Consider the following 24,499-nt stretch of genomic DNA (forward strand, 5'->3'; position numbering starts at 1 on the left):
AAACTGGGCCAAAGCCACGAAGAGATGAATCTAACTTGGCGTAACGGAGATTCCGACCCCAAGGTGCGGAGCGCCTGCGCAGTGGGTCTGAGGCGTCGCGCGCTGCGGGAGCCCGAAGACCCCCCCCACCCCCGGCCTCGCTCCCGCCCCGCCCCGCCCCGCCTCCGCCCCTGTCCCTAGTCCTCGAACGCGCACGCGAATAGGAACGTGGACGCGCACGTGAATGTGCCTCACCTCAACCTCATCCTGGGGTGGCGGAAGGTGGAAGGAGGCGAGGGAGACGCGGCCGAAAGACGCGAGTAGGCTCTGTGTAGAGTTGCGAACGCCCGGGTGGCGGCGGCAGCGACGGCGGCTCGGATGCCGGCGCCGCCCTCCACTCAGGCATCTGGGCTATGGTGATCTGCGTTTAGCCCACGCTGGACCCACTAGCTTCGGGTCCCCGCCCCCACCCCCGCCTCATCTTTCCCTCGGCCTCCCTGACTTGCCCGCTAGACGCCTCTGTGCCCCCTCCCCTCGCCTCGGCCCTTTCTCTTCCTAGCACTTCGGCAGGTTGGCTGCGGCGGTGGCTGCTGGGCCCCGCGTGGGCGACCCGAGCAGCCGCTGCAGGATGAAGTGTAAGCCGAACCAGACGCGGACCTACGACCCGGAGGGGTTCAAAAAGCGGGCGGCATGCCTGTGCTTCCGGAGCGAGCAGGAGGACGAAGTGCTGTTAGTGAGTAGCAGTCGGTATCCAGACCGCTGGATCGTGCCGGGCGGGGGCATGGAGCCCGAGGAGGAGCCCGGCGGTGCGGCAGTGCGAGAGGTGTACGAAGAGGCGGGAGTCAAGGGGAAGTTAGGCCGGCTCCTGGGCGTATTCGAACAGAACCAAGATCGCAAACACAGAACGTATGTGTATGTACTGACGGTCACTGAGATCCTGGAGGATTGGGAAGATTCGATCAGCATTGGGAGGAAGCGAGAGTGGTTCAAAATCGAAGATGCCATCAAGGTTCTCCAGTGCCACAAACCGGTACATGCCGAGTATCTGGAAAAACTCAAGCTGGGCGGTTCTCCAACCAGTGGAAGCTCCTTGGCCCCTTTCCTGCCAGATAGCGATGCCTAGTATGTACTGCTCCTGCACAGACTTCTGATTTTCCACCTACCTGAAAATAATGATGCCTGGAGCACCTCTGATGCCATGTGTGGCCTCACGGGGAGGAGGGAGGCTTCTTTTGTTTCGTTGGCAAACATCTGAACCATGCTTGCAAACTGTCTCATTTGCCAGGCAGGGTTTTCAGACTATTTGCACATTCTTCAGATGCTTTGAAAATCCCTTCTTGGTAAGCTGAAGCTACGTGAGTTTTTTTTTTTTTTTAAGGTGCCTTAATTGCTCACCCATCCCTTGGGTGTGTGTATGTGCTTTTTTTTTCCACATGTATGTGTGCGATTGTGCATGAGCATTTTTAGCACCATGTCTTGTTTTTTTTGTAGTAGAGGCCTTTAAAGTCCCATCAGCTTGATTATGTGGGCATCTTTTTTTTTTTTCTACCCTAAATAGATTTCTCATTTACAGTATTAGCCCTGTTGGCCAGCTGTTCTGTGGTGGGAATTGGTTTAAAAGCTCGGTTTTGTATTAAAAAAAAAAAACTGAAAATTTAGGTTTGTGCTCTTTCTGCACTCAACAATAATTATATCTTGAGAAATGTGGTCTAATATCCCTTTTTTCAGAAATTTTGTAGGTTGCTCCTATGTACATCATTTGATTTTCAAAAAAATTCACAATTGGTGATTTCATCACTGCTGACTTGGAATGGCCATTTCTCATATTGTTCAAGTGTAGTTTAACAAACTGTTACTCAGTAAGTCATAGTTAGCCAAACACATCCTAGTGGATAGATGTTTTCCTGAAAGTTCTGTTCATGGAGTTTGATTTAGCATGCTTAGCTTCCAACTCCCCCATTGCCCTTTTCTCAATACCCTGAAAGAATCGTGGTCCTCTCAATAAAAATGAGTTTTTCAAAGAAGTTTATTTCCTGTATTTTAATTTAGTGGATTTCCAGCTACACATCCCTGACTACCAGTAGCCACAGGAATGGAATCTTATATGGTGATTACATCCCAAGTTAGTGAAGTAGCTTTCTTGACAGCAGCTATTACAGACTTCTCAAACTGTTAGGACACCTGTACAAACTGTCTTAAAGATTCTGGATAAATGCTTTGTCTCACACAGCAAACTTTTTTTGGGCCTCAAATTAAGAACTCTATTTGCCTTGATACTTGCTTGAAATCAGGAATCCCATCTAAAATACATTAGGGTTCTCTTCTGGAACTCCCTCTATTCCCCCAGCCATGTCAGAAATCAGGTAAAGGGAAAGCCTGTGAAGAGGGTATTGAGGGTGGAGACACTATCCCTTATATAACAACCAAAACCCAAAAACCCACTGCCATCTAGTAGATTCCTACTCAGAGACCCCATAGGGTTTCCAAGGCTGTAAATCTTTAGGGAAGCAGACTGCCACATATTTCTCCCTTGAAGCTGCTGGTGGTTTTGAACCACTGACCTTTTGGTTAGCAGTCAAGTGCTTTGACCACTGTTCCACCAAGGCTCCATATATAACACTTAAGCCTTAGTAAATAAGTAAAAAAGTAGAAAATAATGATTATTTAAAACACTTTGTTACTTCTCAAAGTAACCTGGTGTTTAATAATTACTGATAAATAATGGAATTGCAATCTTTAAAAAATTTGTTTCACTGATATGCAACATACATACAATGCACACGTCTTTATTGTACAGCTTAATGAATTTTCACATAGTGAACACACACATGTAACCTGTATTAGGATCAAAAGATTGAACATTGCCTATAGCCCAAAAGCTCACTGCATGCTACCTCCCAGTCATTACCCTCCTGTCTTCTAATGCTAAAGAACAGTTTTTGAACTTAGTATAATAAATTTTAGAATATATACTCTTCGTGCTGCCCTGTTGTGTGAGCTGTGTGTTTCACATTTAAAAGTAGTCAGATTTTTCTCCATCTGCTTTGCATTGTAATTCCACAATTGTTAATATTTTTATTTGATTGCTGCTAATAAGTGGTTGATGCTGCACTTTTTAAGGAAATTTGGTACCACTATTTCAAAAATGAATTTTTATTACACATTTCAAAATATGGAAACCCTGGTGGCATAGTGGTTAAGAGCTATGGCTGCTAACCAAAAGGTTGGCAAATCAAATCTGCCAGGCACTCCTTGGAAACTCTGTGAGGCAGCCCTATAAAGTTGCTATGAGTCGGAATCATCTTGATGGCAACATGTTTGGTTTTTTTTTGTAAAGAAAATACAGATTTCAGTCAACAAAATATACTTCTGCATTAACACTATCAAAGGAAAGAGTAAGCTCGAAAATGAGTGATGTCTTATAATCAATGACAATTTCATTATCTGAATTATATAGTATCAAATATGGTTATTGAGTATTTTTCTCTAACAAAGTGATATAGAATATATTTTTGAAGCAAATATGTTTAATTCCAAACAAAATGACTTTTACTATTCAAGCAATCTCAAATACACCCATAGACTTTTTCCCAATAACCTAGTTATCAAGAATATTATTAAATTATACATTAACATTAATGTAGTAGATATACTGAATTTTTATTTTATGGGTGTTTTGTAGACAAAACTCCTTCTACTTGAAACACTGTCACAAATGCTTGGGAGGCTTGTTATTCTTAGAGGTAATAATGCCTCATCTGATCATCTTATTTGGTTAAGTTATGTATTTGACAAAAGCAAAAAAAAGTACAATATTCATATTACCCCATTAAGAATTATTAGCCTATACATATTTTGTGGGTTTTTTAAAAATTCTTTTATTGCCAGAAATATTTAGAATTAGTATTGCTACTTGTCAGGATTGACTGTCAGGTTCATTTAAGTAGTTCTTGTGAAATATTCTCTGGAACCTAGTCTGGTCAGAATAATAAAAGCTCCAAGGAGATTTAAAGACCAAGTCAGGATATTCAGGCAATAACAAGTCACCAGTGGTAATATATTGAAAATTTCTACCACCTCAGTGCTCCAAAGATTGATGTACAGTCGGAATTTTGTCCTTCTAAAAGTATTAGAAGACACATTATTTGTTTGGGGATTGAATTAAAAACTTACAGCCAAATTTTTCAGCCTTCTCCCTGATTAAAGAGGAAAAGGAATACTCTCCACCGATAACTGAGGTTTACAGACATGAATCAGAAATTGTTTTACTGCAGATTTTATAAACAGCTGGCATTTTTAGCTGGTCAAGTGCTTTATTCCTGTTAATGTATAGAGAGGACACATTAGAAAGAAGTTAGTATAGATACCCTAGGAACATAATTGGTGCTGTGTCTATTGTATAAATTTTTTTCAAGAAATCATACATATACATCGTTGACCACACCTTAAAGAAGCAAACTGAAGGGAGGATATTGTTACAATTTAGTTGCTTTATTGCTTTGCACAGATTCATTTGTGACAATTGGTGTAAAGGTTTTTAATTGCTTTACATGATTTCATTTAAGATTATTATAAGAATGCCAATTTGTATATATTTAGAAACATCATTTATGTATTATAAACATTTATCTAGCTGTCATCAGTATAGAGATTATCTATACTGTTATCTTGAACATAGCAACATTGGAGGCTCCTTCCGTGGAAGATGGAGCTCTTCTCAATATTAAGTACTTGGAAGCTACTCTATGAGATTTCCAGTCTTCAGAGAGAGTACCAGCTGCTGTCGAGTCGATTCCGACTCATAGCGACCCTATAGGACAGAGTAGAACTGCCCGATAGAGTTTCCAAGGAGTGCCTGGTGGATTCGAACTGCCGACCTCTTGGTTAGCAGCCGTAGCACTTAACCACTATGCCACCAGGGTTTCCTCAGAGAGAGTAGTTGCTCAGAAATCACTTTTATCTGGGAAAAGGCTCCTGACAGCCCTGCCTCACAGCTGGGCAGAACTTGCATTTCCAGGGTTCCCTTGTGGGGAAGTTTCAGGTTTTGATAGGCACTACCAGAGTTTTATCAATATTTTCCTGGTAGTTGTCCCTGATAAACTACAATACTGTATTCAGCAGATTTTAAACATTTATGGGCAAATAGCACTATGAGAAGTAGAGAAGTCACTATGTTGGCTGAAGTAAAACAGATGACATTATTATGACAAAGAGAGCATGATGTGATAGAAACTACATTGGGATTTTGAGGTCAGACAGACCTAGGGTTGAGACTGGTTCTAGTTCTTGTTCACTCTAACTTCATCCAGGTTATCTATCTGATGCTTAGGTTTTTTTTGTTGTTATTGTTGAATCTGTTACTGGAGATAATAAAAACAGATACTTCATAAATATGTCTTATGAGGAGCCATTCCTGACCACCTGGGTTAAGAAACTTTCTTCCATGTTATGATTTTCATGAGCATCTGATCACTAGACTGCAAACTTTTTGATGACAGGGAACCACCTTGAATTAATTTTCATAAACCTAGAGTACATGGACTTTAGGCTTTTTTATGTCACTCCCCTTTTGCAGAAACCCTGATGGCATAGTGGTTAAGTGCTATGGCTGCTAACCAAGAGGTCGGCAGTTCAGATCCGCCAGGCGCTCCTCAGAAACTCTATGGGGCGGTTCTACTCTGTCCTATAGGGTTGCTGTAAGTCAGAATCAACTCGACAGCAGTGGGTTTTTTTGGTTCCCCTTTTGCAAAACTTCTAGTATCACTACTTTTCTTTTTATGTTTCATAGTATATATTGGCCTGTTACTCCATCAGCTGCTGATCTAGACACACATTGCATATGCATTAGGTACTTCTATGAGGGCTTTCAAAATGCAACGTGATTAATGTACATAATAAACCCTCAGTAAATTTGTTAATTGGAGGTATTGATAAATTAGTATAATCTTGTTAATTATATGTTGGTTTGTTTTTCCAGATGAACATCAAAGATGTTCAGGATTGTTTTTGACAGAATCATTGATTTGTGAACCCAGCGATCAATGGAATTGTCAAGTACAGGTGTTCCGTATTCCCAAGCAGACAGCTCACCTGGTTTTCCTCCTACATCTTGGGACACTCCTTCCCTGTCTATTCCACTGACTCTTCTTGTCCTGGTTGTCATACTATTGTATGTGAACAGACTCTTAATTCAGCCTTTTGTTGTGCTTTTTTGATGTCTGCCTTCTCCATTAGACCATGATATCCTTGAGAGCAAGGACCATGTTTCCTTACTCTGTGCATATCCTGTATCCAAGATACTACTTGAAAAGGATTGGCATTACTGAAGGTTCTTTGATTCAATTAACATTTTGTAATCACTGTGTGGAAAAACTCCCCTTCAGTCTGGTGCTAGTAAAGTCTATGCTGTCTAGGTACCATGTGTGTGGCGTCTGTGTAACAGGTGTTTCATAAACATTTCAAGGCAGTTGTAAAAAGTTTGAATACAAGCATTATTACCATTACCCATATTTCTATGTCATACTGCACAGTGGCTAGCATATTTTTAAGATTACCCCATCACTTAGGGCAACATTTTGTAGAATCAGTCCTTTGTGTAACAACTTTGGTGTTTTTGTACTGTTGTTACTTTAAATTTTATTCAAAAAATATCACTTGTTATAAAGGTAACTGTAAAAATAAATACAATGAACACAAGGTTATTTTGTGAGTTTATAAAAATAACATAAAATTATATATAAATATTTTTTTTACAATGCCCTAACTACTACTTACATGTTATCTTAACATCTATTTGAAGAAAACATTGTTTTTCTCATTTTACAGATTTGGGATACTGTATTATTTGATGCCAGAGCCAACAAAAACTGCAGTGTAGGCAGCATCCAAGTTAATTATGGCATTTAGTTTGCTGAGGTTTCTTTTGCTTCTCTTACTAATTCAGTTGACCACAGTTTTCATCCCTTTTCCAATAAACTCCTCTTACCACCAGGATTCTGTGTGTGTGAATACAAAACAAGGGCTGAGAGAGCTAAACTGTTGACACTTGGAAAATACACGAGGAAGGAGGCTACCATGAGGGGGAGAGGGATAAGAAATGAAGGATTTAAAAAGAGAGGACTTGGGTCAGCTGACTCCAGGAAAGCAAATTTAAGAAAAGGACAAAGATTTTTAGAGGCACTCTTCCCCAGTTCCCTACAAAGTCACCAAAGTAGCTTTAATATGATAGTTCTTTTTCTCTTTCGTTATAAAACAATTACATTGGGAAAAGCTTGGGCAGCATTTTAGTGCTATACCCCTCTTTATGGTACCAGTGTAATATAATGATTGTGTCCTAAAACTTACAGAATTTGAAACAAAAACACATCTTTTCATTTTTTTTTTTGAAAGCGATATGGTATTGTGGTCATGTTTTTTTTAATTCCTTGTCTTTTAGAGTAATGTACTGAAAAATTCACAGATGAAATGATATGCTACTGGTATTTGCTTCAAATTAATGTAAGGGTGGGGTAGGTGAGAGCATAGAACAAAAAAGATTGGTTATGAATTGATAATTGTTGAAGCTATGTGATAGATATTTGGGAGTTCATTATATTATTCACTATACTTTTGTATATGTTTGAAATTTTCCATAATAAAAGCTGAAAGAAAAAATATTTTTCAGACTTTTCTTGCAGACCCCCTATTTCCCTAAGACTTAAGTGGGGAAGGCTGGTAAGAAAACAAATCCACAGCCCAGACAGACTCACTCTGAAAACTTACGTTTTGTTCCCGAGCTGAACTTGCCAGCAAACTTGTTCTTCCCTTAGAATGAATTATTTCCTTGAAGGACCCCAGTTACACATGCAAAAAACTTTTATCCCCACCAGAATGCCACATATTGTCAGAAAACTTTGAACTCCAGTGGTGAACACATAAGCTTAAATTCTAGATGGTTCAGCGTTCCCATTCTTCAATTAATTTTTTCAATGCCACTGAATTTTTTTCTGATTACAAAATTATTTTAATTTCAGAACATTTGTTCAGTTTTGAATAAATGAGTTTAAAAAAATCAAACATCACCCTTCTACCTAGATAACTAAGTTTGAATACATATTTTTTCTAGCCTTTTTTCTTTGCACATGTAAATGTATGTAACCCAAACAAGGATGGTACAGGTGAGCCTCATCCACCAGAATATTTCCAAAAATCCATGACCTTTTTATTGTCAAGCACACACCACACAGGCACCTTGTTATTTCCCACAATTTTCTAGGCCAATACTCAGGGCCATTATGGAATTTGTGCTGCTTCTTCCCTGCACTAGTGCAGCAAGTATAGGGGGAAACTTGAGTCTGAAATCTAGACCAAGCTCTATTCACCAAGTCCTGGTGCAAAGTGTTGCTGTAACCAATTTATGGGATGGTAAATCAGGTTCAGCATGGGAAAGAGGAGTCAAGAAGGCCATAAAAAGTAACTAGGTTTATTATACTCAGTTCCCAGAGACAGGCAGGCACAGCACGCCATGACTCAGGGCCACACAAGAGATTGCAGCTGGGGTCAAGGTAATGACAAGCTGGAATTGTAGGAGAGGGCATATGTATGGCAAGCACGATAGGGTTAGCTAGGTTGTGTGGGCTTCCTAGAGATTGTGCATTATGAATAATTCTGCAGGCTTAGAGGACATAAGGACTGTCCCTAGTTGTTGAGTACCTGGCTCTGTGCAATTAAGACAGGTGCATAGTGGCCCAGGAGTGTGAGAACCTGATAAGAGGAGTGTTTGGAGTGTGGACTGAATTAGCTGCTCAAGAAGGGGAACAGACCAACTTCCAGCCAGGGCTTCAAAACTGTGTCAAGACAGCATTTTTTTTATTAACTTTCATTGAGCTTCAAGTGAACGTTTACAAATCAAGTCAAACTGTCACATATAAGTTTATATACACCTTACTCCGTACTCCCACTTGCTCTCCCCCAATGAGTCAGCCCTTCCAGTCTCTCGTGACAATTTTGCCAGCTTCCAACTCTCTCTATCCTCCCATCCCCCCTCCAGACAGGAGATGCCAACACAGTCTCAAGTGTCCACCTGATATAAATAGCTCACTCTTCATCAGCATCTCTCTCCTACCCACTGTCCAGTCCCTTTCATGGCAAGACAGCATTTTAAGAAAATTGTACTACAGCCTGAATAGGCTTTCTTTTTATTTTTTCCTAATTCCCATATAAAATATTCATGAAGCACTGAGGTTGGGGATGAGCATCAGTTGAAAGAAGTTACCCTTTAAATAACTCACACAATTGCCATGCATGGGCTAAAAGGCCTGCTACTGCCTTATCTGTTTTCCAGAAAGTTTCTTCTGTCTTCTCTGAATCCTCAGCAAGCTACTATAACCACCACCTTTCTACAGCCTCTGACCTTCATGAGGTTGTGGCTCATCTGAGCACAGTGTTTTTGAACTGGTGAACAAGGACACCAACGCTGGTCTCAGGAAAGGGAATTCTGCTCTCCCCCTTCTACCTTTTTACCCCCAGAATGTGTCCTCACCTTACCCTTCTTTAATCTCTTTTGGCACTACAGAGACGAGGATATAACTTTTAATGAGATTTTACTGAAGATTACAAGATTATGTGGGGGAAATATAATACAAAGAACACTATTTACAACTACTGCACAGGTTAGACACTTTCTAGATTCCATAGATAGACTAGTTCCCTACATAGGCTGATTACAAATGGCCTGGGGAAGACTCCCCACCCCATAGCCCCATTATCACCAAAAACAGATTCTGTAGTTTCAAATCTTGGACACACTGATTTCCAGATCCATGGAGAAAGGAAAGATTTTCCCACAATGTAATCTCCAAATAGCACTTGAAGTAAGTGTTTCAAACTTATATTCTAAAAATAAAAAAATATGAACCTGAAGTAAATGGAATGGATCAAAGAGCTAGAATGTGGCAGGTTGGGGATGGAAATTCAGTTTTTTCTTACTCATGCTTTTATATTATAAAGAAAAACAACAACAAGACTGATAATATCTTATAGTGAACTCAGTGCTCCTCTTCTTTCCGGAATCTGAAACATGGAACCAAAAAGCCCAACCATTGGCCTGGAAGAACCATTAACACTGTGCCCTGGGTAAGCTTACACAGCATGTGAAAGCAGGTCAGGACTTCTGGGAGTTTAGACTTCTCTGGGGCTGTTGCTGAGGGGATAGAGAGCTTGGGCAGAGTTGGTATGAATTCAATTTTCCTTTGTCTACCCATTCAAACTTAAATCTCTTTTCTTGGGTGTTACTTAGAAGACAGAAATGACTGCAGTTAGTTTTAGTACCAGCGGTGGAGTCATGCTCTCTAGTGGACATTTTAGGAATTAACTCAGTCTTGGACGTTTTCTAAACAGAGCAAGGAAACCTTTCCCTGAAACACCCTGCTGCCCAGGATCACCCTGCTATATAAGTCTATTTAAAATGACCATTTATAATCCTCAACTAAATCTTAGTACATTTGATATACGGAGAAAGAGCCTCCATCATGTTCCAATCAGTAAAATTTTGAGTTAAGTTGTATTTTCATCTAGCTGTAACCTGGTAGATAAATAGGAAACTATTTACATTTATCTAATATCTCCATCCATGCAGCTAAGTTTTAGTTGTGATAAAGCTATTCAGAACTGTAGTTCAAGAACTCTGTTATTCATAGGGACATAGGAGTTGAGCAAATCAGATATGCCTCTGCCTTCTTGGAGCTCTCAGTGAGTTGGGGAGACAGGTAAAACTAGAAATTCCAACAAATGTACAAAGTGTACTTTATGATAGTGGGAATTCAGAGGGTTATGCCAGCATAGATCAGGGGAAACTAACCTAGTTTAGAGGGGAAGAGTAAAAGCATTGTCTGATTTACTATCAGCTCATGCCACCCTTTCATCTCATTTCCCCACACCTGGTTATTTTTAGCCTTGTACACTCCTTGATAAAAGAAAAACCTTTTTTGCCTAACTCTTGAGACACTTGCACATCTTATGATCAGAACTTTCTCCCTAATGTAACAGTCCCCTCCCCCCATTTCAATAGTCCTTTTCTCCCTTGTAATAATCCTTTTGAATAAAGACTCTCCTTACTAAGTCTGAATTTGTTTTTTATTTGACAGTGGGGAAGGTCACTAGTTTCACTTATCTTCTTATCCTCTAGATTTCCATTTCGCCATTCAAAGCAAGTCTGGACTGGAGGACTACTAAATCCCAATGTAAGGTGAGGGCTCTGCCTCAAGTTTGAGAGGCTGAGAATACTGGAACCCCAATCTCCTATGCCTCAGTTCACTTGTAGGGTGAAGTTTCCACAGGGAGAGGGGCAAGCTGAGAAGATCAGAAACTACCATTCCCCACTGCCCACTATTACAGCAGGAGTGTCACAGCAGAAGGCTACTGTACCCATCTCCAGTCAGGTTCAGTCGCCCACAGTTTCTGCTCATGGCAAGACATTCCAAAAAAGAGCACATCTCTGCTTGAAGGGACTGACTTTATCTGGAACAGAGCTTGGAGGATTTCATGCCCAAGGGCTTTGTTGAAAACAATAGAGATCTTTGTTGTTGTTAGTTGTCTTGGGTCTAAAAAACCAAATCAAACCCATTGCCTTCCAGTCGATTCTGACTCATAGCGACCCTATAGGACACAGTAGAACTGCCTCATAAGGTTTCTAAGAAGCTCCTGGTGGATTCCAACTGCCGACCCTTTGGTTATCAGCCGTAGCCACTACGGTTTCCATAGTCGGCTCCAATTTACAGCAATGACTTTATAACAGAATGAAATATTGCTCGGTCCTACACCATCTTCGTGATCATTGGTATGCTTGAGTCCATCGTTGCAGCTATTGTGTCAATCCATTTCACTAAGGATTTCCCTGGTTTTTGCTGACCTTCTACTTTACCAACCATGATGTCCTTTTCTAGCAATTGGTTTTTCCTGATCATACATTCAAAGTTAGTAAGTTAGTCTTACCATCTTGGCTTCTAAAGATCATTCCGATTGTATTTCTTCCAAGACTGATTTGTTTGTTCTTCTGGAAGACCGTGGTATATTCAGTATTCTTCACCAACGCCAAAGTTCAAATGCATCAATTATCCTGCCTTTCTTTTCCATTATCCAGCTTTCACATGCATATGAATTGATTGAAAAGATCATAGCTTGTGTCAGGTGCACCTTAGTCATCAAAGTGATGTCTTTGCTTTTTAACACTTTCAAGAGGTCTTTTGCAAGAGATTTTCCATATGTAATAAGTCATTTGATTTCTTGACTGCTATTTCCATGTACATAGAGATCTTAGTGGAAAGCAATTAAGAGGGGCCTGGTATCTCCAAGATATTAGGAGCAACCATCAAAACAGTAGAGCAGCCAGAAATGTAACAGACAGACTTAGAGACAGAGACAATCAAGAAATATCCTCCTTGGATCACACTCATCCCGGGGGGTTCAGAATACTGTGGACATGTTCTACGTTACATCCATTCAGGAGCAATCAGAAAGGGATGTAGGGCCTGTTTAAAAGCACAAGTCATACAGAGACCCATCAGCAAAACACAGAAGTCTTACTGACTCAAAGGGTTTAAGTACAACCTTTGGCCAAACATAGGCTGAACAGTTAACTACTGTAATGCAGGAGTGAGTCCTAGGAATTCAGGCTTAAAAATTGAATCACACTTACCCTTGGTGTCTGGAATATTATGCACATACCCATGGCCATGCCCACTCAGGAGTGACCAGAGAGACCTCCTCCAATCTACTTGTCTTTATCTCCATGTGAAACAAAACTGTAAATTCTCTGAACTGTGTGTCCAAGCTACACACATGCAATGGTAAAGGGTGGAAACTTTATGGGCTATAGGGGCTTAGACACAATCTTTGAATAATGAGTGCTTTTCTCATATACAGAGGTGATACCTAGAAAGCAAGTCTAAAAGATAAAAATAAAAAATATGAGCAGTGACATCAGATTGCAGTCTTCATGAGAAATAGATTTCACAGAATTCATACAACCAACTCACTAAACAAGTAAATAAATGACCAGACAAAAACAACAAGCCCCAAACTTGCATGGGGGGGGTTATAAGTTGAAGAATTTCTGCAACATATTATCTAAAAATTTCCATTTTTCAACAAAAAATTAGGAGACATAAAAGTAAAACTAAACAGGAAAATGTGACCTAATCACAGAAAAAAAAAATCAGGCACTAGAAACTGCCTTTGAGAAGGAAGGCAGATACTGGAATTAGCAGACAAATAATTCAAGGCAGCTATTGGGTTTTTGGTATTATAAATATGCTTAATGAACTAAAGGACACCATGTTAAAAGAATGAAAGGAAAGTATAATAGAAATGACCCATGGAATACAGAATATCAATACAGGATTAGAAATTAATAAAGTAAGGTCCAAGTGGAAATTCTGGAGCTGAAAAGTACATCCTTAAATGAAAAATTCACTAGAGGGGCTCAATAGAAGGTTGAGTTGGCAGAATAAATGATCAGTATAGATCAAGATACCAAGAGGAATTTTGCAATCTGAAAAGCAAAAAGAATGAAAAAATAAATAGAGATTCAAAAATGTGGGACACCGTTAAGCAAATTAACATATGCATAATGAGAGTACCTGTCTGTCAGTTTGTCATACTGTGGGGGCTTGTGTGTGGCTGTGATGCTGGAAGCTATGCCACTGGTATTTCAGATAACAGCAGGGTCACCCATGGAGGACAGATTGTAGCTGAGCTTCCTGACTAAGACAGACTAGGAAGAAGGACCCGGCAGTCTACTTCTGAAAAGCATTAGCCAGTGAAAACCTTATGCATAGCAGCAGAACATTGTCTGATATAGTGCTGGAAGATGAGCCCCCAGGTTGGAAGTCACTCAAATGATGACTGGGAAAGAGCTGCTTCCTTAAAGTAGAGTCGATCTTAATGACATGGATGGAGTAAAGTTTTCAGGACCTTCATCTGCTGATGTGGCATGACTCAAAATGAGAAGAAAAAGCTGCAAACATCCATTAATAATTGGAACCTGGAATGTACAAAGTATGAATCTAGGAAAATTGGAAATTGTCAAAAATGAAGTGGAATGCATAAACATTGATATCCTAGGCATTAGTGAACTGAAATGGACTGGTATTGGCCATTTTGAATCAGACAATCATGTAGTCTACTATGCTGGGAATGACAAATTGAAGAGGAATGGTGTTGCATTCATTGTCAAAAAGAACGTTTCAAGATCTCTCCTGAAGTACAACGCTGTCAGTGATAGGATAATATCCATACACCTACAAGGAAGGCCAGTTAGTGACTATTATTCAAATTTCCGCACCAACCACTAGGGCCAAAGATGAAGAAATAGAAGATTTTTATCAGCTGCTGCAGTCTGATGCATTGATAATTACTGGAGACTGGAATGGGGAAGTTAGAAACAAAGAAGAAGGATCAGTAGTTGGAAAATATGGCCTTGGTGATGGAAACAATGCTGGAGATCGAATGATAGAATTTTGCAAGACCAATGACTTCTTCATTGCAAATACCTTCTTTCACTAACATAAACGGTGACTATACACATGGACCTCGCCGGGTGGAACACACAAAAATCAAATTGACTACATCTGTGGAAAGAGAAGATGGAAAAGCTCAATATCATCAGTCAGAACAAGGCCAGGGGCGGACTGTGGAATAGACCATCAATTGCTCATATGCAAGTTCAAGCTGAAACTGAAGAAAATCAGAGCAAGTCCACGAGAGCCAAAATATGACCTTGAGTATATCCCACCTGAATTTAGAGACCATCTCAAGAATATATTTGACGCATTGAACACTAGTGACCGAAGACCAGATGAGTTGTGGAATGACATCAAGGACATCATCCATGAAGAAAGCAAGAGGTCATTGAAAAGACAGAAAAGAACAAAAAGACCAAGATGGATGTCAGAGGAGACTCTGAAACTTGCTCTTGAGTGTCAAGCAGCTAAAGCAAAAGGAAGAATTGATGAAGTAAAAGAACTGAACAGAAGATTTCAAAGGGCGTCTCAAGAAGACAAAGTAAAGTGTTATAATGACATGTGCAAAGAGCTGGAGATGGAAAACCAAAAGGGAAGAACACACTCGGCGTTTCTCAAGTCGAAATAACTGAAGAAAAAATTCAAGCCTCGAGTTGCAATAGTGAAGGATTCTATGGGGAAAATATTAAATGACACAGGAAGCATCAAAAGAAGATGGAAGGAATACATAGTCATTATAACAAAATGAATTAGTTGATATTCAACCATTTCAAAAGGTGGCATATGATCAGGAACCGATGGTACTGAAGGAAGAAGTCCAAACTGCTCTGAAGGCATTGGCGAAAAACAAGGCTCCAGGAACTGATGGCATATCAATTGAGATGTTTCAACAAACAGATGCAGCGCTGGAGGCGTGGAAGACAGCTTCCTGGCCAACTGACTGGAAGAGATCCATATTTATGCCTATTCCTAAGAAAGGTGATCCAACTGAATGTGGAAATTACAGAACAATATCATTAATATCACACGCAAGCAAAATTTTGCTGAAGATCATTCAAAAACGGCTGCAGTGACAGGGAACTGCCAGAAATTCAGGCTCGTTTTAGAAGAGGAAGTGGAACCTGGGGTATCATTGCTGACGTCAGATGGATCCCGGCTGAAAGCAGAGGAAGCCAGAAGGATGTTTACCTGTGTTTTATTGACTATGTAAAGGCATTCGGCTGTGTGGTTCATAACAAATTATGGATAACATTACCAAGAATGGGAATTTCAGAACACTTAATTGTGCTCATGAGGAACCTTTACATAAATCAAGAGGTTGTTGTTCGGACAGAACAAGGGGATACTGACTGGTTTAAAGTCAGGAAAGGTGTGCGTCAGGGTTGTATTCTTTCGCCATACCTATTCAATCTGTATGCTGAGCAAATAATTGGAGAAGCTGGACTATATGAAGAAGAACGGAGCACCAGGTTTGGAGGAAGACTCATTAACAACCTGCATTATGCAGATGACACAACCTTTCTTTCTGAAAGTAAAGAGGACTTGAAGCACTTACTAATGAAGATCAAAGACCACAGCCTTCAGTATGGATTGCATCTCAACATAAAGAAAACAAAAATCCTCACAACTGGACCAATGAGCAACATCATGATAAACGGAGAAAAGATTGAAGTTGTCAAGGATTTCATTTTACTTGGATCCACAATCAACAGCCATGGAAGCAGCAGTCAAGAAATCAAAAGACGCATTGCATTGGATAAATCTGCTGCAAAGGACCTTAAAGAAAGTGTTGAAGAGCAAAGATGTCACCTTGAAGACTAAGGTGCGCCTGACCGAAGCCATGGTATTTTCAATCTCATCATATGCATGTGAAAGCTGGACAATGAATAAGGAAGACCAAAGAATTGATGCCTTTGAATTGTGGTGTTGGTGAAGAATATTAAATATAACATGGACTGCTAAAAGAATGAACAGATCTGTCTTGGAAGAAGTATAACCAGAATGCTCCTTAGAAGTAAGGATTGCAAGACTGTGTCTTACATACTTTGGACATGTTGTCAGGAGGGATCAGTCCCTGGAGAAGGACATAATACTTGGCAGAGTACAGGGTCAGTGGAAAAGAGGAAGACTCTCAACAAGGTGGATTGACACAGTAGCTGCAACAATGAGCTCAAGCAAATCAAGGATGGCTCAGGATCGGGCAGTGTTTCGTTCTGTTGTGCATAGGGTCGCTATGAGTCGGAACCGACTGGACGGCACCTAACAACAACAACAACAACATGAGAGTACCAGAAGAAAAAATATTTTAAGATATACTGGCTGAAAACCTCCCATATTTGGTAGAAAAAACAACAACAACAAAAATAATAGAACACTAATATACACATCCAAGAAGCCCAAATGAACTCCAAGTAGTATATACTCAAAGAGATACATACCCAGACATACACAATGTATTAGTTTTCTAGGGCTCCTGTAACAAATCACCACAAACTCAGTGCCTTAAAACAACGGAGATTTGTTCTTTCACAGTTCAGGATTCCAGAAGTCTGAATAGTGGTGTTGGCAAACTCTGAGGGAGAATATGTTCCACGCCTCTCTCCTAGCTTCTGGTGATGGCCAGCAATTTTGGTATTCCTTATCTTGTAGACACATCATTCTAATCTTTTCTTCTATCTTCGCATTGCCTTCTTTTCTGCGTTTATGTGTCTCAAATCTCACTCTACTTTCTCTTACAAGGACACTAGTCACTAGATTTAGAGCCCACCCTAAATCATTTTGAGATCCTTAACTAAATTATATCTGCAAAGACTCTATTTCAAAATAAGGCCAATTCACAGATACCAGGGATTAAGACATGAACATATGTTTTTGGAGATTTCCTACAGATACTGCCACAGTAGTCAAAACAGACTGGTACTGGTACAACAAGAGATACATAGAACAATGGAACAGAATTGAGAATCCAGACATAAATCCACCCACATATGAAAGCTGACATTTGACAAAGGCCAAAAGTCAGTTAAATGGGGGAAAAGACAGTCTGTGTAACAAATGGTGCTAGCATAACTGTATATACAACTGCAAAAAAAAAAAAAAGAAACAAGACCCATACTCACACCATGTGCAAAAACGAATTCAAAATGGATCAGAGACCTTAATATAAAATCTAAAACGCTAAAAATCATGGAAGAAAAAATAGGGACAATGCTAAGAGCCCTAATACATGGCATAAACAGTATACAAAACATTACTAGGAATGTACAAACACCAGAAAAGAAATTACATAACTGGGAGCTCCTAAAAGTCAAACACCTATGCTCAACCAAAGACTTCACCAAAAGAGTAAAGAGATTTCCTACAGATTCGGAAAAAGTTTTTAGCTATGACATTTCTGATCAGCATCTGATCTGTAGAATCTACATGTTACTGCAAAAACTCGACTACAAAAACACAAATAACCCAATTAAAAAATGGGTAAAGAATATGAAAAGGCACTTCACTTAAGAAGACATTCAGGTAGCTAACAGATACATGAGGAAATGCTCATGATCATTAGCCATTAGAGAAATGCAGATCAAAACTACAATGAGATTCTATCTCACTCCAGCAAGGCTGGCATTAATCCAAAAAACACAAAATAATAAATGTTGGAGAGGTTGTGGAGAGATTCGAACACTGATACACTGCTGGAGGGAATGTTAAATGGTATAACCACTTTGGAAATCGATTTGGCATTTCCTTAAAAAGCTAGAAATAGAACTACCATATGATCCAGCAATCCCACTTCTTGGAATATATCCTAGAGAAATAAGAGACTTCACAGGAACGGATATATATGCACAACCATGTTCATTGCAGCAGTGTTTACAAAAGCAAAAAGATGGAAGCAATCAAGGTGCCCTTCAATGGGGGAATAGATAGATAAATTATGGTATATTTACATAATGGAATACTACCCATCGATAAAGAACAATGATGAATCTATGAAACATTTCATAACATGGAGGAATTGGGAAGGCATTATGCTGAGTGAAATTAGTCAGTTGAAAGAGGACAAATACCATATGAGACCACTATTACAAGAACTCAAGAAATAGTTTAAACAGAAAGAAAATATTCTTCGATGGCTATGAGAAGGGGGAGGAAGGGAGAAAGGGAGAGAGGGATTCACTAATTAGATAGTACACAAGAACTAATGTAGATGAAGGGAAAGACAGCACACAATACAGGAGAGGTCAGCACAAATGGACTAAACCAAAAGCAGTTTCCTGAATAAACTGAACGCTTCTAAGCCCAGCGTAGCAGCGGCAGGGATTTGGGAACCATGGTTTCAGGGGACATATAGGTCAATTGACGTAATAAAATATATTAAGAAAATATTCTGCATCCCACTTTGTAGAGTGGCTTCTGGGGTCTGAAACACTAGAAGCAGCCATTTAAGACACATCAACTGTTCTCAACCCAATGGAGCAACAGAGAATGAAGAACACCAAAGGCACAAGGTGATTATGAGCCCAAGAGACAGAAAGGGCCACATAAACCAGAGACTATATCAGCCTGAGACCAGAAGAACTAGATGGTGCCTGGCTACAACCGATGACAACCATAACAGGGAACACAATACAGAATTCCTGAAGGAGCAGAGCAGTGGGATGCAGACTCCAAATTCTCCTTAAAAGACCAGACTTAATGGTCTGACTGAGACTAGAAGGACCCCAGAGGTCATGGTCCCCAGATTGTCTGTTAGCCCAAGACAGGAACCATTCCTAAAGCCAACTATTCAGACAGGGATTGGACCAGATTATAAGATAGAAAGTGATACTGGTGAGGAGTGAGATTCTTGGTTCAACTAGGCACATGAGACTATGTGGGCAGCTCCTGTCTGGAAGGGAGATGAGCAGGCAGAGGGGGACAGAAGCAGGTTGAATGGATACGGAAATACAGGGTGCAGAGAAGGAGTGTGCTGTCTCATTGGGGGAGAGCAACTACAAGTATATAGCAAGGTGTATATAAGTTTTCGTATGAGAGACTGACTTGATTTGTAAAGTTTCACTTAAAGCACAATAAAAATAAAAATAAAAAAAAAGGTGATGGAATGAATATACACACACAAAATAAGATTAATAGCTGACTTCTCTTCAGAAACAAGAGGCCAGAAAGCAGCGTGACATATCAAAATACATAAAGAAAAAAAAAATAGTTGTCTAAGAATCCTATACCCAGTAAAGCTATCTCTCAAAAATGAAGGTGGAATTAATACACTCTGTGATAAAAAAAGGAAACCCTGCTTGCATGGTGGTTAAGTGCTGCAGCTGCTAACCAAAAGGTTGGCAGTTCGAGTCCACCAGGTGCTCCTTGGAAGCTCTATGGGGCAGTTCTACTCTGTCCTATAGGGTCACTATGAGTGGGAATCGACTTGACGGCAGCAGGTTTGGTGTTTTGGTTTTCATTAAAAAACAGAGGCAGAGCCAAGATGGCGGAATAGACAGACGCTTCCGTCGAGCCCTCTTTATAACAAAGACCCGAAAAAACAAGTAAAATGAGTATATTTGTGACAATCTGGGAGCCCTGAGCATCAAAGGCAAGCTTAGACAACGAACTGAGGGACAGGGGAAGGAAGACACCATTCAGAAGCAGAGAGGAGTTGCTGGACCTGAATCGTGGGGAGCCCTCAAGCACCATTCCCGGAGCGGCGGCAGCAGCAGGCTGATCCTAGCATTCGGGTGCAGTTTCCTCAGGGAGAAGGAGCCAGCCACACAGCCCACTCACACCTCCGGAACCTGAGCAGAAGGGCGCTCTCTGCAAAACCTAAGTACTTGCGTATATTTTACGGCGCCCCCCCCCACCTCCAAGCCAGCTTCAGCGGCTGAATCCCTAGGCCTGAGATAGACCCTGGCGAGCACCTGGAGCCGTCCTCCTGGCCTTGGGGAAGGAAAAAATTTGCAACTGGGGGAAAAAGATAATTTGCTACCTCCATTAACCGAGGGAGCTCAGGACAGAAGCAGTTCCTGTCCAGGCATAAACCGTCCATGCACCTTGACCACCTTTCCCTTCTGCATGGACCTGTATGGGCCTATTTCGGGAGAATAGGCCCTAGTTGGCAAACTCCAACCATTTCAGCTGTGCGGTGGAGAGGTGGGTGTTTGATGTTTGACATTGCTTTGCCTATTAAACAAGGTCCTCACCTACCCACATCAGGGGCCTAAGGACTGGTAGCTCCACTCAGGTCACCCAGCCACCCGCGACAGGAGTCCAAAGATAACTGGTACCTCCCAGTCCTTAAAACAAAAAAAGTTTGGGTGTTCATGGTCCCTCTGCAGAACCCACCCACCAGCACACTCTAGGGAACAGAGATGTGTTTTCCTCAGTGACACTTGGGCGTTGGTTCTCAGCCCCCTGCCTTGTTCAGAGCATGACCCCCTGCTGCGATCAGATACCGGTATATTCACGAATCACCCCTGCCCCAATAAGACTGTAGGACAGAGCCTGTACCACACACTTGATTTCAGCTACCTAGAAACCTGTCGTGAATTCATACAAGAAAACTGATAACAGCTCTAGCCAGCTGGGGACAGGACACCAGAGCTCCGAAGGAGAAAATAATCAAGCTAGCTCACTAAGTAACCCATAGGGGTATAACAAAACAAAACAAAGCAAGTAGCTATGACACAGTAAGCAAGCATAAACTAATGCAATAACTTATAGATGGCTTGGAGACAACAGTCAATATCAAGCCACATAAAGAAACAGACCATGATCACCTCAAAAAAAAATCAACAGGGTCTCAAAACCAAGGATCCAGTGATCTTCTAGATGAAAGTGCATTCCTAGAATTACCAGATGCAGAATACATCTGTATATTAAACAGGACCCTGCAAGACATCAGGAAGGAATGAGGCAATATGCAGAACAAGCCAAGGAACACACAGATGAAGCAACTGAAGAAATTAGAAAGATTATTCAGGAACATAATGAAAAGTTTAATAAGACAGAAAAATCCATAGACAGCAATCAGAAACTCAGAAGATTAACAGTAAAATTACAGAATTAGATAACTCAATAGAAAGTCAAAGGAGCAGAATTGAGCAAGTAGAAGCTAGAATTTCTGAACTCGAAGATAAATCACTTGGCACTAATATATTTGAAGAAAAATCAAATAAAAGAATTAAAAAAAAAATGAAGAAACCTTAAGAATCATGTGGGACTCTACCAAGACAAATAACCTACGAGTGATTGGAGTACCAGAACAGGGAGGGATAACAGAAAATCGTTGAAGACTTGTTGGCAGAAAACTTCCCTGATATCGTGAAAGATGAGAAGATATCCATCCAAGATGCTCAACGAACTCCACATAAGGTAGATCTTAAAAGAAAGTCACTAAGGCATATTATAATCAAGCTTGCCAAAACCAAAGATAAAGAGAGGGATGAAAGAAAAGTCGCCTACAAAGGGGAGCCAATAAGAATAAGCTCGGACTACTCAGCAGAAACCATGCAGACAAGAAGGCAATGGGATGACATTTTTAAGAAATTGAAGGAAAAAAATTTCCTGCCAAGGATCATATATCCAGCAAAACTCTCTGAAATGTGAAGGTGAAATTAGGACATTTCCAGATAAATACAAGTTGAGGGAACTCGTAAAAACCAAACCAAAACTACCAGAAATACTAAAGAGAGTTATTTGGTGAGAATATCAATAATATCAGTATCAACACAGGACTAGAACACTGGACAGAGCTACAAGAAGTCAACCCAGACAGGGAAATCCAAAAAAACAAACAAACAACAAAAAAAAACAAACAAAAAACAAACAAAGCCTAACACAGGGTAATGGCGATGTTATTATATAAAAGAAGACAACATTAAAATAATAAAGAGGGAGTAAGAAATGTAATCATACACCTTGCATATGGACAGGAAGATACGGAGATACAAAGAAATAAAAGTTAGTTTTAGATTTAGAAAAATAGGGATAAATAATAAGGTAACCACAAAGGAGACAAACTATCCTACTCATCAAAATAAAATACAAGGGAAAAATACAGACTCAGCAGAAACAAAATCAACAAGAACAAATATGAAGAAAGGACAATATAAAAAGAAAAGCTAAGCACATAAAATCAAGTGGGAAAAAGAAACTGCCAACACACACACACAAAAGACATCAAAATGATAGCACTAAATTCCTATCCATAATTACCCTGAATGTAAATGGACTAAATGCACCAATAAAGAGACAGAGAGTGGCAGAATGGATTAAAAAACAAGATCCATCTATATGCTGCCTACAAGAGACACACCTTAGACTTAGAGACACAAACAAACTAAAACCCAAAGGATGGAAAAAAATATATCAAGCAAACAACAATACAAAAAGAGCAGGAGTGGCAATATTAATTTCTGACAAAATAGACTTTAAAGTTAAATCCATCACAAAGGATAAGGAAGGACACTATATAATGATTAAAGGGAAATACAACAAGAAGATATAACCATATTAAATATTTATGCACCCAATGACACGGCTGCAAGATACAAAACAAACTCTGTCAGCATTGAAAAGTGAGATGGACAGCTCCATGATAATAGTAGGAGACTTCAACACACCACTTTCGCTGAAGGACAGGACAGCCAGAAAGAAGCTCAATAAAGACACGGAAGAGCTAATTGCTACAATCAACCAACTTGACCTCGTAGACATATACAGAACACTCCACCGAACAGCAAACAAATATAATTTCTTTTCTAGTGCATATGGAACATTCTCTAGAATAGACCACATATTAGGTCATAAAGCAAGCCTTAGCAGAATCCAAAACATTGAAATATTACAAAGCGTCTTCTCTGACCATAAGGCCATAAAAGTGGAAAGCAATAACAGGAAAAGCAGGCAAAAGAAATCAAACACTTAAAAAGACTGGATCACAGAAGACATTAAGGAGGGAATAAAGAAATTAATAGAATCCAATGAGAATGAAAACACTTCCTATCAGAACCCTTGGGACACAGCAAAAGCGGTGCTCAGAGGCCAATTTATATCAATAAATGCACACATCCAAAAAGAAGAAAGGGCTAAAATCAAAGAATTATCCCTACAACTTGTACAAATAGAAAGAGAACAACAAAAGAATCCGTCAGGCACCAGAAGAAAACAAATCATAAAAATTAGAGCTGAACTAAATGAAATAGAAAACAGAAAAACAATTGAAAGAATTAACAAGACCAAAAGTTGGTTTTTTTAAAAAATCAACAAAAATGATAAACCGCTGGCCACACTGAAAGAAGAAAAACAGGAGAGGAAGCAAATAACCTGAATAAGAAATGAGATGGGCGATATTACAACAGACCCAACTGAAATTAAAAGAATCACATCAGATTACTATGAAAAACTAATATTCAAACAAAATTGAAAATCTAGAAGAAATGGATGAATTCCTGGAAACACACTACCTACCTAAACTAACACAAACAGAGGTAGGACAACTAAATAGACCCATAACAAAAGAAGAGATTGAAAAGGTAATCAAAAAACTCCCAACAAAAAAAAGCCCTGGTCCGGACGGCTTCACTGCAGAGTTCTACCCAACTTTCAGAGAAGAGCTAACACCACTACTAAAGGCATTTCAGAGCATAGAAAGGATGGAATACTACCAAACTCATTCCATGAAGGTTGCATATTCCTGATACCAAAACCAGGGAAAGACACCACAAGAAAGTTATAGACCTATATCCCTCATGAATGTAGATACAAAAATCCTCAACAAAATTCTAGCCAATAGAATGCAACAACATATCAAAAAAATAATTCACCATGACCAAGTGGGATTCATATCAGGTATGCAGGGATATTTCAACATTAGAAAAACAATTAATGTAACCCACCACATAAATAAAACAAAAGACAAGAATCACATGATTTTATCAATTGATGCAGAAAAGGCATTTGACAAAGTTCAACACTTATTCATGATAAAAACTCTCAGCAAAATAGGAATAAAAGGAAAATTTCTCAACATAATA

The 24,499-nt window shown here is 39.8% G+C and overlaps 1 protein-coding gene across 1 annotated transcript; it reads left to right on the forward strand.

The window, feature by feature from the left end:
- Positions 1–212: 212 nt before the first annotated feature.
- LOC126069007 (diphosphoinositol polyphosphate phosphohydrolase 3-beta) lies at positions 213–1,991 on the forward strand. Its single transcript, XM_049871864.1, has one exon. The coding sequence runs from the start codon at positions 608–610 to the stop codon at positions 1,100–1,102; it is 495 nt and encodes a 164-aa protein (XP_049727821.1). The 5' UTR covers positions 213–607; the 3' UTR covers positions 1,103–1,991.
- The last annotated feature ends 22,508 nt before the right edge of the window (positions 1,992–24,499 follow it).

Source organism: Elephas maximus, chromosome X (genome assembly GCF_024166365.1).
Source record: "Elephas maximus indicus isolate mEleMax1 chromosome X, mEleMax1 primary haplotype, whole genome shotgun sequence".
In the NCBI taxonomy this organism is placed as follows: domain Eukaryota; kingdom Metazoa; phylum Chordata; class Mammalia; order Proboscidea; family Elephantidae; genus Elephas; species Elephas maximus.